We start from the raw sequence: 13,873 nt of genomic DNA, 5'->3' as shown, positions 1-13,873 counted from the left end.
AACTTTAGGCTTATTTTCCTGCTGTCCATAGTTCTATCCATGTTTTTCCTCTAGTCAGAGAGCACCATCCCAGAACTAATTCCACTAATCCCCTACAGATCTGGGAGAACATTTGACAGCCTTTAGTGTATGTGGAAAGGAAAAGAATTCTCAAAGTTCCAGTTAGCAATGTCTCCATGATTTTCAAAGATGTCATTTGATAACCAAAATGCAAAAGACTCTACAATATTCAAATGAGAAAACATTTCGTTAGGAGCCCATTAAATACCACACATTGTTCCTGGAGATGCAAAGATTAAAAACATACAGTCCCTTCCCAGTTGGAATTGTGCTTTCATCATGCTAAAAATGCATTATGTATTTGAAATTCAAGCAGCTTTAAAACCTGTTTTAAAAGGTAGTGTATATAGAGCACATTAAAGTTCTATAAGAAAGGGAAAAGGAAAAATTGTCTGAGAATGAACAAAGCATTAAAATTTGGGTATGGAACTTTATAAAATGTCGCTTTTCCTTGCAAAGGATTCACCTAATTGGTATCTAAGCTTTGTAAAACACTCCTTGGACACTCATTGAAACACCATCCATTGTCAAAGGAAGGCATCCTTTTATGACGGGAGATGATTAGAGAAGCACATGCTTCTACAAGGTACATAGACAATTAATCTTAAAGTGATTACATATCCAAGTACCTTACTACAAACAGATGAAAGAAGCAAAATATGAAATCACACAGTGGTTCCCTTAGTTTGGCAGACCTGCCTGTGTAGTGCATGACCAACCTGAAAACACATGCTGGAAATTCCAAAATAGGAGGCCAATATCATAGAAAACAAGTCCTGTAATGTGAAATACAGCCATTTCCTAAATGTTCTTAATTTGCCTGTCTGTGACCACATTTCTAAACCTGAATTATTAGGACTGGGGATGGCAGAGTGCTTGCCTGGAATGTGGAAGCCCTGGGTATGAGCCTCAGCATCTAAGTGAATAAATAATTTAATAAAATTTAATAAATAAACTGTCATTATTTTTATTTTAACAAGGCCAAAGTGACCAATTTTTGTTTACAGTCTTCTGCTTTTTTTGGTGGTTTAAAGTTAAAAGGAATTACAGTGTTGAGAACACAAAACAATTAGAAATTATGGAGGCACTTTTTTTATTATGATACAGAACATACGATAAACAAGAATACACCTTGTCTCAAATCAACTGAAGACATATCCCTGTTTTCTGTATTATGTATTCTATATCTTAACAATGGCAAAAAAATTCATGAAAATCAGTTGTTATGCTGCATATTTGTGTGAAATATGTTCCTATAGCTTGCGTTTTTGTTCACTGGGGACAAATTAGTTAAAGAAGTATAAACCTCAATTGGTATAATTATAAAATAGTTTTTTAAACTAATGTTAATGGTTATGAAATAAACTAATGTTAATGTTATGAAATTTTGTGTCCACTGTGATGGATGGATAATAGTGGAAGATTGCATCTATCCAGTCCTGTTTCTTTAGAAAGTTCTCAGATGGTTTTATTTATGTGCTGCAGATTGCCTTAGCTTTGCCCTTTAGCACCACCTGGTGGAAAAAATATTATTTCTTTCTCTAGTTTAAAACAGCCCCTTCATACTTCATATTTAATTAAGACATATGTTAATAGATAATTAATGGTAAAAGTTACATCTTAAAGTCAATTTTAAACAAAATAAACTTAAAATTATATGAGGTTTTTGCTAACTATGATGGTCAACATAATGACATCTGAGGGCTTTGCTTTTTAATTAACACATAAGATTTATACAAATTTATGGTGTGGTATTTTTTGTGGTATTTTATAGTGTGGTATTTCAATACATGTATATAGTATGCACTGATCAAATCGGGGTAATTTGTATTTCTGTTTCACTATTTCTTTATGTTTGGAGTCTTTAACCTCCTTTCTTCTAGGTTTCCATAAAACACATAACAGGATAACATAAACTGCACCCTCCTATACCATAGAACACTAGAACCTACTTCTCTGACCCATGTTTTGATGCCCATTATCCAGTTTCCTGCAACTCCCTCCCCCTTCCAGTCTTGAGTAAATACTTTTCCACTTTCAGTTTGACCTTTCTAGCTTATACACATGAGAGAGATCCTGTGGTACTTGTCTATGTTTATAAGTAGTTGAAGTTTTTTAAAACTTCATGAATATATACAGATGTGAATAGTATTTTACACTTCAATGAAAAAAATTGCTTTTCCACATTTTAATTATTTATCATTTTTAATAAAATATTAAATAAAACTAGGAAGTTTCCTATACCAAACCAGCAAATTGTGTTTTAAATTGGATTGTCTACCCAAAATGCAGCTAATTAATTTATTTATAAAGTTATCTATGAAATATTTTCATACTATGAATTTTTACCATATTATTATTTTATGGAAACATAAAATTAAAGATGGCATTTCGATCTATATTACTACCAAATAAGTCATTTTTATGTTCATTTGCCCACACAGAAACAAAATTGAGTTGTGTTATACGTGTTACTTCTCAGTTTTTTGTTTTTTTTTAATTCTAAGTAGTTATATATGACAGTAGAATGCATTTTGACACATTATACATAAGTGGAGTATAACTACTTTTTAGCAGTTAATAGGTTTTTTAAAAAATTTCCTAGAAGATAATATTTTTAACTGAGAAATACAAATATATTTAAAGCTAGTTTTGAGAATTTTGAACATGTTAATTATTGTACAGTCCCATAGCAATTCTACTATGTTTCTATGTTATAACTTCAAGAAAACACTTGAAATCTCTTTCTCTTTTTTCCTTTTATCTAAAGGCCTTGGATGGTATACTGTAAACTCAGCCTATGGAGATACCATTATCATGCCTTGCCGACTCGATGTACCTCAGAACCTCATGTTTGGCAAATGGAAATATGTAAGTGTGACCTATCTGGGAACTGCTTAATTGCTTCCTGTTTTATGGTTTCATGGAGTATACAGGTCTACTATATACTCCCCATGGAATTTTGGGCAAGTGAAATAAACTATTTTTTCATTATAAAGTGAAATAATATCTTCCTTGTTATGTTATGGTGAGGACTACATGAAGTAATTCACATCAGAATACTTACTAGTGCTTGATGTGTGGTGATTTCTTGTGAAAGTAAGCTCTCAAGACTGTAGGGATGCAAAGTCCCACCCAATTTTGCCTGTGTAAAGGCCATGAGATAGGAAAGGAAGGCAAGGCAGCACACCACTTCCCTAGATCTTCCTCTATTGTGCAGTTCACTATAGGTGACTTTCAGATATTTGCAGTTTCCTATAAATATGGAAATGTGAAGTCCAGGCTTATAAAGACAATATTTATTAGCATCCCCAATAGTCTAACAGCATGGGTGTCTACCATATAATTCACCTGCTGAATCAAATTCACTGTCAAAATAAATGGAATCAAGTGAAAAATATTTTCTCTTATCATGGAAAAATCTAACTGTAATCCAGGGAGTATTTTTCACCTAAACTGAGCTGGCACAGCAGAATTAGAAACCAATCAAGAATGGCAAATTTGAAATTGTTAGTGAAGTGGAAAGCTCTGGCAAACCCATCAGTTGCATTTAAGGTACTGTGTGCTCCGAAGTCAGACTTGATCAGTACCTGTAGTACACATGCTCTAATTTAACATGAGCACCTGAAAGACAAGTGGACGGTGTGGAAAAAGTGAAAGAAAACATGATAGGATATGCCAGTTTCTCGCCATCACAGCTCCCAGTGAATGGAGATCACAGGCCCTGTTCACTCCTCCCAACTCCACTCTCTCCACCTCTTCATTAGCATTTGCCACAGGGCCTGCCATAGGAGAGTTATCTCACCATTATCAAGTATTATCATAAAGAAACCAGGCTGCTGAGCTCAGCTCTCAGCTTTATCAGTAGAGACCTTGAAAGTTATCTAACCAAACCCTACTTTCATTATCTAATCTGTAAATGAGACTAATACTGCACTTTAACTTACAGGGTTGTTATGAACATTAAGTCAATTAATTACTGTGTAGAAAGCCCAAATAAGGTACCAGCTATGTAATTAAGTACTAAAATATTAATAATTATTATTTATTACATAAAGGAATGAATATAGAAACTAACATGTATCCCATAATGAAGGAATGATTGAAGGCAAAGATTTGCACTATAACCCTGTGATAAAACTAAAAGATTTAGGAGGAATATTATTAATGTATTCAGATATTTAAGAAGTTAAAACTTTTGGACTCCAAGATAAGCTTAGTAGCTTAGTAACTCATTTTTATAATATAAGTCTCCATGAATTTGCCATGATTTTAACATGTTTTATCAAACTTTACTTTTTTTCAAAAGCCTTATGAGGTAAGTAAAGGAGAGCTTGGTCCCTGTTTTCAACTAAATTACTTACTAGGTAAGAGAATTTTTGTTGAACAGGGAAAGAGTTATGTCATGTGTCTCTGTTCCAGGCATCATTTTATATGCCAGATTATATCATATTTTGATGATGTTTTCATAGGGAAGCCTTTTGAGTTGAGTTTTTATAATGCAAATAGCAGAATTATGGATGGTAGTGGTTAATCTGAGTCTTGCTTAATGGACGTGATTGTTTTACAAGAGTAAATACTGTTCCTCTGTGAAGACTATTAAAGGACATGCTGTGTAAAGATCAGCCACATCAGCTCTGGTTGAAAGATGTGCACATTTGAAGAATGGAGATTAAAGTAAGGAATATGCCAGAGATAACTGCCCAGGATATCTAAACCACTATTTTCAATTCAAGCATATGACTGCTGTGATGGTTTTCTAAACATCATTTTATATACTCATGTGTTTGCTTTTTTCTATTTTACACTAAACATAAGACTGGCCGTCATCAGTTTCAAAGAAGTCACCAATTCTGTCCTCCAGATGTGAGAAAAGCTCAGATTCCAAGAGCTCACTTTTTCATTTTCACACATTTCAACCAATACCTATAAAGGAACCTGTGGCTCTAATTCTTATGAAGTGATTTTCTGTAAACAAAGGTCTATGTGAAGCTTGTATAAAAAATTATTCTTGGTCAAAAAGTATACATATTAGTGAACTAATGTGATGAAGGAAATTTGTTGCTTTATATACTTCTAAAATGTTGGAATACACTAGTCTTTTAAATTTATTATTATTTTAATTTTTAGGAAAAGCCTGATGGCTCTCCAGTATTTATTGCCTTCAGGTCCTCTACAAAGAAAAGTGTGCAGTATGATGATGTACCAGAATACAAAGACAGACTGAGCCTCTCGGAAAACTACACCTTATCTATCAGCAATGCAAAGATCAGTGACGAAAAGAGATTTGTGTGCATGCTGGTGACTGAGGACAACGTATTTGAGGCACCTACAGTAGTCAAGGTGTTCAGTAAGTAGTCTGTAGAGTAACTGCTAAGTGGGATTAAAGGCTGGTACTTGAACATTTTTCTTTTAGTAAAAAGACTGATCTCTGTAATGTCTCTACAGCAGGCATCTATGTAAGAGGATTTCTAGAGATCTTCCTTCTGCTCATCCACGTTGTCAGGAAGGAAAACAAAGTCTAAAATTCAAATAGGAAATTTGCAGTGAGGAACTAAAAGCTCTGTTGTTTTGTCATGAAAAATTTTCTGAGACACAGAGTAGTACAAGTGATAACTGGCATATAGTCTCTAACTTTCACTGATGTGTACAAATAAGTGTTCTGTGAAATATACAGATATATTAACACACATATGGTTATGAATATCATGCATACATATACATGGATTGGGTTGAAAGATAAAATTTTACCATTTTAATACATAAAAACAAGAAAACACAAATTCAAACTATCTTATGACTTAGAGATCTAAGCTTTCAATTTGCATATATACATATATATTACATATACTAATATATCAGGGGAGATATATATATATCTCCCCTGATCCTGGTTTCTAATGCTTATTTAAACTTCAAAATAGTCACTTGGTTTAGAAAATTATTCTAAAATAAAAAGCTTAGCACATCACAAATGACTGTGGGGGGCACCTCATGGAGAGAAAATAGAGTAGGGTTGGAAGTAAAGAAAATTATGGAAGAAACTTAGCTAATTACTATAGTCACTATGGCAAAGTTATTTTGCTTAATAATAATGTATAGTTAATGTTACTGTGCAAATAACTATGCAAATAAATGACTTGAGAAGTTATAATTAGAGCATTTCATCTTTTAAAATTCAAATAAAAAAAAATAAAAAGTCCCACCTCAGTTACATCATGTTCTAGCAATTACAGGAGGAAATATAAGTATGAAAAATTTCAGAATGCCAATTCTTTTTAATTAGGGAATAAGGTCTCACTTTCCAACTTTTTTTCCTTTGCTTTCTGATAACTTGGCAGCACCTAAAAATTATTAAAATAAATAGTGAAGAAACTCAGAGGGCCTCCAACCACAGCTAGTAACCATGGATTTCCCAGTTATCTTCTAATAACCTGTGCAACTAAGTAGGTCTGTCCCGTAAGTATTTATGTAAACTTCAAAGAGCCTATGGGTTCATGGTGTGGACTCAAAGAGTGCTTATACTATCAAAGGGAGCCTTTGTTCTCAAGAAGAACCTTGTAAAGGCATATTACATGTTTCAGTTGATTAGCTTTTGCCTTAGAGGGCACTTTCGGGAAACCATCCACATCTCGATCATTATATGCATCAAACCAAGTACAGGTGTTTGCCAGTCAGGCCGACTTCCATGAAACACAAGAAATAATTAATTTCCATTCGATTTGTCATGGCCCATGCCCTTTCTTTCATTTATTCTATTTCATATTCATATTATTTAGAAAAATGGATAATTGCAATGCTCAGGACACATTTTCCGAAGAGAAAAAACCAAAATATATTTATTATAGCCCATGATATCATAAATATTAACAAGATATCCAGAATGTACCATAGTGGCCACCCAAATAATTATTTATATTAATTTTTCATTTTCAGGCTTTTTTAAAATAATGTGTTAAGCTTACTCAATAACAAGAGAATAGAGAATGAAGTTGAAAATGTCTGGGTTGTTACATTTAGAAGCATCATTTGTGACATTTTCCAAAATTGCCCTTAAAAAAATGCCATACAGAAATCTTTAAAAAAAAAAATTTCATTTGGTCTATTCAATAAAATCTGTAAGCTGTTCTAGAACACAGAGGATTCCTATGATTGTGAAAACACACTCACACCCCAGAAACTTCGAGCACCCCAGCCCCCTTCTCTTTTGAATGTTGTTGAAAACAAAGCCATTCTCAGAAACAAAATTTGCATTCCAGGCTGTGGGCCAGGGAGAATTTACATAGACAAGTTACACACTCTTGAAATGGTGTTTTATACTAGAAATCATGAGATCTTCCAAATTCAATAAAATGAACAACATAGGTCATGATAAAGACAGTGTTTGCAAGATCATATAGGGGCCTTTCCTTCCTTCCTTCTTTCCTTTCTTTCTTTCTTTCATTCTTTCTTTCTTCTAATAATGAATTTACTTTGGGTCACTTTGTGTGAAGCAAACAGCAGCTGTGACAGGCTGACTTTCATTCTGTGCATGTATATATTGCAGTCACTTAAGAGTTACTAGGCTCATCAATCAGTCCTCTGTTTCCCTCTGTTGAATCACCTAGCAACGTGCACCATGTACCACAAAATTGACTGTGGCTTATGTGAGCCAATTCCAGATCAGCCTGCTATGGACTGCCATCCTCATGGGCAAAGTCAAATTGATTTTATTCGAACGAGAAGCCCTAACTAATGACTTTACCTGCAAGTAGGTTTCTTTGTTTAATTTTAAGTTGTACTTCAGATGCAAGAAATCATACTTATAAACCAGTCCAAGAACAAATAAGTGATAGGCTTTATCACCACTCATCAGCTTTGGTTTTTGTTTTTGCTTTGGCTGAATAGCATCAAAATCATACTGTGTTTGTATTTACTGCACATTCGAGGTTGATAAAACCATTCGGAAGCAAAAGGAGACCTTTAAAACTTTCCAAAGAGTCATTCCAATGATTGTGCAAAAGACATAGAGGTCAAATAGGTGTCCAGAGAGCCAAACAGCTGTCAGTGGTGAAATGGAAAAATCACTGAGCTGGTCACAGACGACCTTGCTTTGTCAGAGCTGCTATTAATTTCTGACCTTGGATAAGTCTCTTCTCCAGTCTGGGGTTGATAGCCTCATCAGTAAAATGAGTGCTTTAGATTAGATGGAAGGTTTTTCCTTCTGTTTACTATGATCCTTTTCAAGCACACACACAAAAAAGAGGGTTTGGGAAGGTAAGGAGCAGCTGTTATTCAGTTTGCTAGAATTCTAATAAATTTTTCATAACTTGTTCATGCAAAAGGTAGCTCCAACTACTCAGGAGGTAGAGGCAGGAGAGTCCTTCTGAGTTTGGGGCCAACCTTTCTAAGTTCTGGGCAGCAGAGTGAGACCTCATCTCAAAGGCACCAAAAAACCAAACCAGACAACAACAAAAATGAAGCAAGGTTCACCTCTACAAAAAGCATTTAGACCCCGAGACCTGTACTAATTTGTAAGTGTCCTCTACTTTGGTGGTGGTCTATGATATTGCAAGGAAGACTCTACAGTGACAGAGTCTGGTGTTCAAGTGGCCCAGTTCTTCTCATAGTGCTATGCAGTATTTGTTGGCTTTATACAAAGTTATCTCAGAGCTTTCATTTGGATACTGCTGTCAGTGCTCCCTCCTTCCACCCTCTCCAGGCAAATGATCAACCTGAAGGTAATATATTTAAAGGACAGAGAAGCAGAAAATGACTCATGTAGCAAATGGAACCTAAATTGCATATTTCAGTTTGATTCTCTAAATATATAGACATATATAAAATCTTTTTCTATCTAGTGAGAAAAACAATATGATTTCATGGACACCATAGTTTACTTAAAGAACCTCATGATTTGTGAAGGTTGATGGTCGATAAGGACTGAGAGAAGTATTTTCTGTCAACTTATCCAATGAACCTGTTCTTTCTTGCCCTCCTCCCATGTCAAATTGAGCTGTCCTGTGTGGGGTTTTTGTTAGTGTTGCTGGTACACTGTGGGTGATACACAGCAGTTTTTCCCTCACTACATCTTCATCTGCTGTAAGATGGCTAAACATCAAAAATGACAGAATTTACTAAATTGTTGATTTCTAGTTTTTCTGAAAGCTAATGTTCATAGCATACACTAACAGTAGCCTGAGTTTTAGAGCAAAAAAAAAAAAAAAAAAAAGATACCTATTTTAGCATGTTTCCTCCTGAAATCAATCTCCATCTTTGTACCACACTTGCCTTCTTTATTTAGCAAAAGAATCTCCTGTATATTCTCTCCAGCTATTGATAAAACAAGGAAGCCAGAAGGAAAAGAAAGGCTTCTAATTACAAAATATTTCAAATTGCTCTAAATAGTAAATGGAGCTTAGATTTTAATTATGTATGGTAAGACCTGGAAGGATATTAGTGAAAATCCTACAGTCTATATAGTTTAAAAAGAAATCATTTGAGTCTTAGTGTTATATCCCATTTCTAAAGATGATACGTGCTTCTAAAAACATCATCTGCCCCCTTCTCCATGCACCCCCATACATAAAGTACTGTACTATCAGATTTACAATGAACATTAAAAGATTTGGTTTTCAGTTTTCTCATCTACAATTTTAAGCTATCATATGTAGTCCTTTGATAATATAGTGCCTAGCTACATCAATTGAAAGAGCCAGGTCAGAAAGGAAAAAGAAAATGAACCAAGGCATGGTTCCACCATTTGATAAATATTCAGTTGAGAAATTTTAGAGAACCTAGTCATGAATGTTCAGAAGTAATATTTGGCTCAATTTTAAATCAGTGCCCTTGACTAAATTATTTTAATAATACAAGTAAATTTGTGGCGTTGTTTTTTCCTCTCAATTTTATACTTGGTTATGAATCCTTGAATCATATTAAGACATAATTCACATAGGTTTAAAAAAATACTTTGGAATCAATATGCAGTTTTGCTAAAATAGTACGTGTCCTCTTTTATAGTTCTCCAACTAATATCCATTGATTGTTACAACCTAATTTAAGAGAAAATTGTATACCAAATATGTAGATAATATAAAGGGTTTGAGACAAAAGTTTAAGGAGAAAATAACTCAAGAAAATGCAATAGATATTACTCTTATTTTCACAGTATTCACTGTGACGCTCTACCAAATAGAAAGATGCATAAAATGCAAAGAGGATTAACTGTAAGCATCCTTTCATGGGAATTTTTAGGTTTCCTACAGCTTCATTTTATTGAAGTAAGAGGGAATTTTTTCAAGTATTTATGGAAACAAAGTATACATTTCCATGTGCAAAGGATCAAGGATTGTAACACTAGAAGCCAAGTGTTTATGGATATGTGTGTATTGACAAAACATCACAGTGTTTACAAAGCAAAACAGAGGTATCTGATATACTAAGAAGTGAGTATGTGCCCCAACTATTTTAATATTTTCCTTTGTTAAATGGAAAAATAAGAAAACTTGGCAAAACTGCCAACTTCATCTTCTTGTTTAGAGCATACATTCATAGGAGGATTTTCAAGTTTCTTCATATATTCCAGGCACACTGCTGCTGAAGAGAAACTAAAAATCATTTATTCTTTTCTTCCTGTTAATGTTGTCTCTTTTTGACCACATACATTAATTTAATATCTTCTGTCTCTTGATCTCTTGGAAAGGGTGTCAATAAATTAATTTATTTCAGTGGCCAGAGAACTTGGACTTAGTTAAGCCCCAAGAATTTTCATTCTGCTTAAATATTCTGAATGCATTTCTCTCTTAAATGTGTTAGATATTTGCCTTTAAAACATACATTCCACACAGAATTTAATATTTTATTGATAACTCAGCTTAAATTTTTATAGCATTCCATCAAAATAGTGATGACATAAAGGTGTGCTGATGAAGGCAAGGCTTTGATACCATGTGTTTCCCAGAAACTGATGTCTATCTTGAGGGGAGTTTCTGGTCAATGTTTAGAATGTTGTCGTCGCCTTTCTAATAACCATTTGTTTGTATTAATCTTAGTTGTCTTTGTTACACCTTTGTATTCCTCCACATTTCTTTTCCTGTCTTTCTTATGTTTTGTTTCCAGCTAGTATATTTGAAAAACTACATAATCATCATTGTTAAAATTGTGGAATTGTATTTCTAGAATTCAGAGTATGTGGGCTCTGGTGTAATTAAAGTGCTTGAGTTCAATATGTAAGCAGATTTATAATATTCATTGTTCTAATTTATAGTATAAAAATACTTGCAAAGAACTGGGCATGTTGGTGCACACCTGTAATCCCAGCAGCTCCGGAGACTGAGGAAGGAAGATCACGAGTTCAAAGCTAGCCTCAGCAAAAGTGAGGTGCTAAGCGACTTAGAGAGACCCTGTCTCTAAAGAAAATACAAAATAGGGCTGAGGATGTGGTTCCGTGGTCAAGTGCCCCTGCTTTCAATCCCTGGTACCCTCCCTGCTGCAAAAAATAATAATAATAATAATAATAAATAAAATAAAATAAAAATACTTGGAAAAAGAAATCAGCTTTAATAGTAACCTTGAGAAGGTTATATATTTTCAGTACACTCTGGTGATGTCCACTTTGTTATTTCAAAGATTTTTTTTTTTTGTCTTTTTCCTTATTTTCTGTAATGGACTTAAGGTAACATCTCATAATGGAATTTGAAAAGTTGAGTAATAAGTATACTGCAACCAATTTAGTTAGGTTTGTTATGAAAATTAAAACAATAAAAGAAAATATCTGGTTATTTTCATTTGTTTGTTTACATGAGATAGAATAATTCTGTTCCCTGAGACATGAAAATTAGTGACAATGAGGCAATTTATATTCTCTGTAAACTAATTGTTGGAGCTATTTTAAAAGTACAGAATCCATCAATGGTAGGAAACTAGCAGACAAGAACAAAATAACTTAAAATACTTTAAGTAAGAATTTATTCATGCAATTTGTAATCAATTGCTTCTAAAGCCTCTATTAGAATTTATGTTTATAAAACTTTCTATATTCAAAATACTTCTGTTCATTATCTCAGGTTCCAAGTTTGAAATATCTCCCTACACTTACAGTTTCACAGTATGAATGGACTTAAAAGATATTTAGGAAATTTTGGTTTCTGCATTCCTAACTAGCTTTCCCATGATTTTAGAGCAGTGTTTCATAAACTTCATTGTGCCTAAGAATCCTTAAGGAACCTGTTAAAAATATATATTGATGGGATTTTTCTCTAGAGAGTCTGTTTCAGTAGGCTTCTTAGGACTTAGAAATGTGCATTTAAAGCAAGTACCATTGTACCAAAAATAAATAAATAAATAAACAAGTGCTCCATGTGAATTAACATCTTTACCTAATGGGTTTAAAGTTATTGATAAGTAAATGTGCTCATGGTAATCAATTATTATTTAGTACACTAGCCTCTATTCCACTATCAAATCCATATCCACTGCTTATAAAGGATCCAGAAATCATTGCACATATTTTATTCAAAGAAGTTATAAGAAGTTATAAGTACAATATTTAAGATAATGAAGCAAATATTTGGAGGAGTTGACTTCCAGGAAAAAGATAAAGCTTTCCAATTATATGAAATAATGGGATGTGCAAGACCTATCAGATATCTTAAATCCAGATTATATATAAAAACCTATTCTTTATTCTGTTGCTTGTTCTTCTGCTTTGAGTATATGAATTATCTTTGTTGGTCATAAACTAAATCATGGATGTCCCTTTTTTCCCCCTTCCATTTATATTCAAATCCTTTCTCAACCACAGAGCAACCATCTAAACCTGAAATTATAAGCAAAGCACCATTTCTGGAAACAGAGCAGCTTAAAAAGGTAAGAACTTGTTTTTGATTAACTGCTTTTTACTTAGTCTAATGTTGAGTGCATTTTCCTGGCCTCAGATGCCACAACAAACAAGATGGCATTCGCTCACATGGAGTAAACAGTGTTGCAGGTGCCATTCAGAAAGTACGCAGAAGGTGCAGTGGGAACCCTATGATCACTGTGCCTATGGCCATGATGATATGAAGGATGGTGTGGTCATTTCTGAAGGGAGAAGTTCTTGTTATTTGAATGAACTGAATGTTTAATACAGCCAATGAAAGATGAGTAGATTTTCTCCAGGGTAAAGAGAGCAAGTGCTTTCCAACAATATGGAGTAATGTGATATGAAAGAGAATGACATGTAATGACATGTTTGAGAAACATCAACTTTTGGTATTTCTGAAACCTTGGTTTCTAAGAAGTCAAGAGAGTATGGAAAGAGATAAAGAGAAGCTGAATCATGAGAAGTCTTATACACTACATAGGGAGTTGGACTATTATATTGACAAATTAAGCCATTGAAAGTTTGAAATAAAAATGTGAGAAGATCAGATTTTAACAATCACATTAGCAAACAAAGAGTAGCAGTACTGACATGGGGGAAAGCATAAACTGAGTAATGCTCTCATTTTGACCAGCTAAAGTACCTAAACTTTCTTTTGTGTGTGTATGTATGTGTGTGAAAACATGTTCTTTGGATCATATTAAATTTTAATACACAATATTATTTGATAAACACTTAACATTAGTCCAAAATATAAGTAGAATGAAACTGGAGAAGCAGCCAAGTCTTGATACCAACTGTTTCTTTCATGTGAACATCCAGAAGTCTGATAATAGTCAATGTTACTGGAGTTATGTCATGCTACTCAGTTACGGTTTGAGCTGAATATGTCAAAATAAATTTGCCAATGCCTTTAAGTGAGTGTGATTTTATCATTAGTGGCAGGATCTATTGCACATTTAAAAATGG

General features: G+C 33.7%; 1 protein-coding gene across 2 annotated transcripts in view; it reads left to right on the top strand.

The window, feature by feature from the left end:
* Alcam (activated leukocyte cell adhesion molecule) overlaps window positions 1-13,873 on the top strand; it is a 197,021-nt gene that overhangs the window by 145,228 nt on the left and 37,920 nt on the right. For both annotated transcript variants that reach the window (XM_046455302.2, XM_046455301.2), the window contains exons 2-4: window positions 2,831-2,931; window positions 5,191-5,410; window positions 12,845-12,909. In XM_046455302.2, coding sequence (XP_046311258.1) covers window positions 2,831-2,931; window positions 5,191-5,410; window positions 12,845-12,909 — 386 coding nt within the window. The remainder of the gene's footprint in view (window positions 1-2,830; window positions 2,932-5,190; window positions 5,411-12,844; window positions 12,910-13,873) is intronic.

Source organism: Marmota monax, unplaced genomic scaffold, assembly GCF_021218885.2.
Source record: "Marmota monax isolate L192 unplaced genomic scaffold, Marmota_monax_Labrador192_F-V1.1 WCK01_AAM20220418_F8-fsc00053, whole genome shotgun sequence".
Taxonomy (NCBI): Eukaryota; Metazoa; Chordata; class Mammalia; order Rodentia; family Sciuridae; genus Marmota; species Marmota monax.
This window is presented reverse-complemented; position numbering and strand designations above follow the sequence as displayed.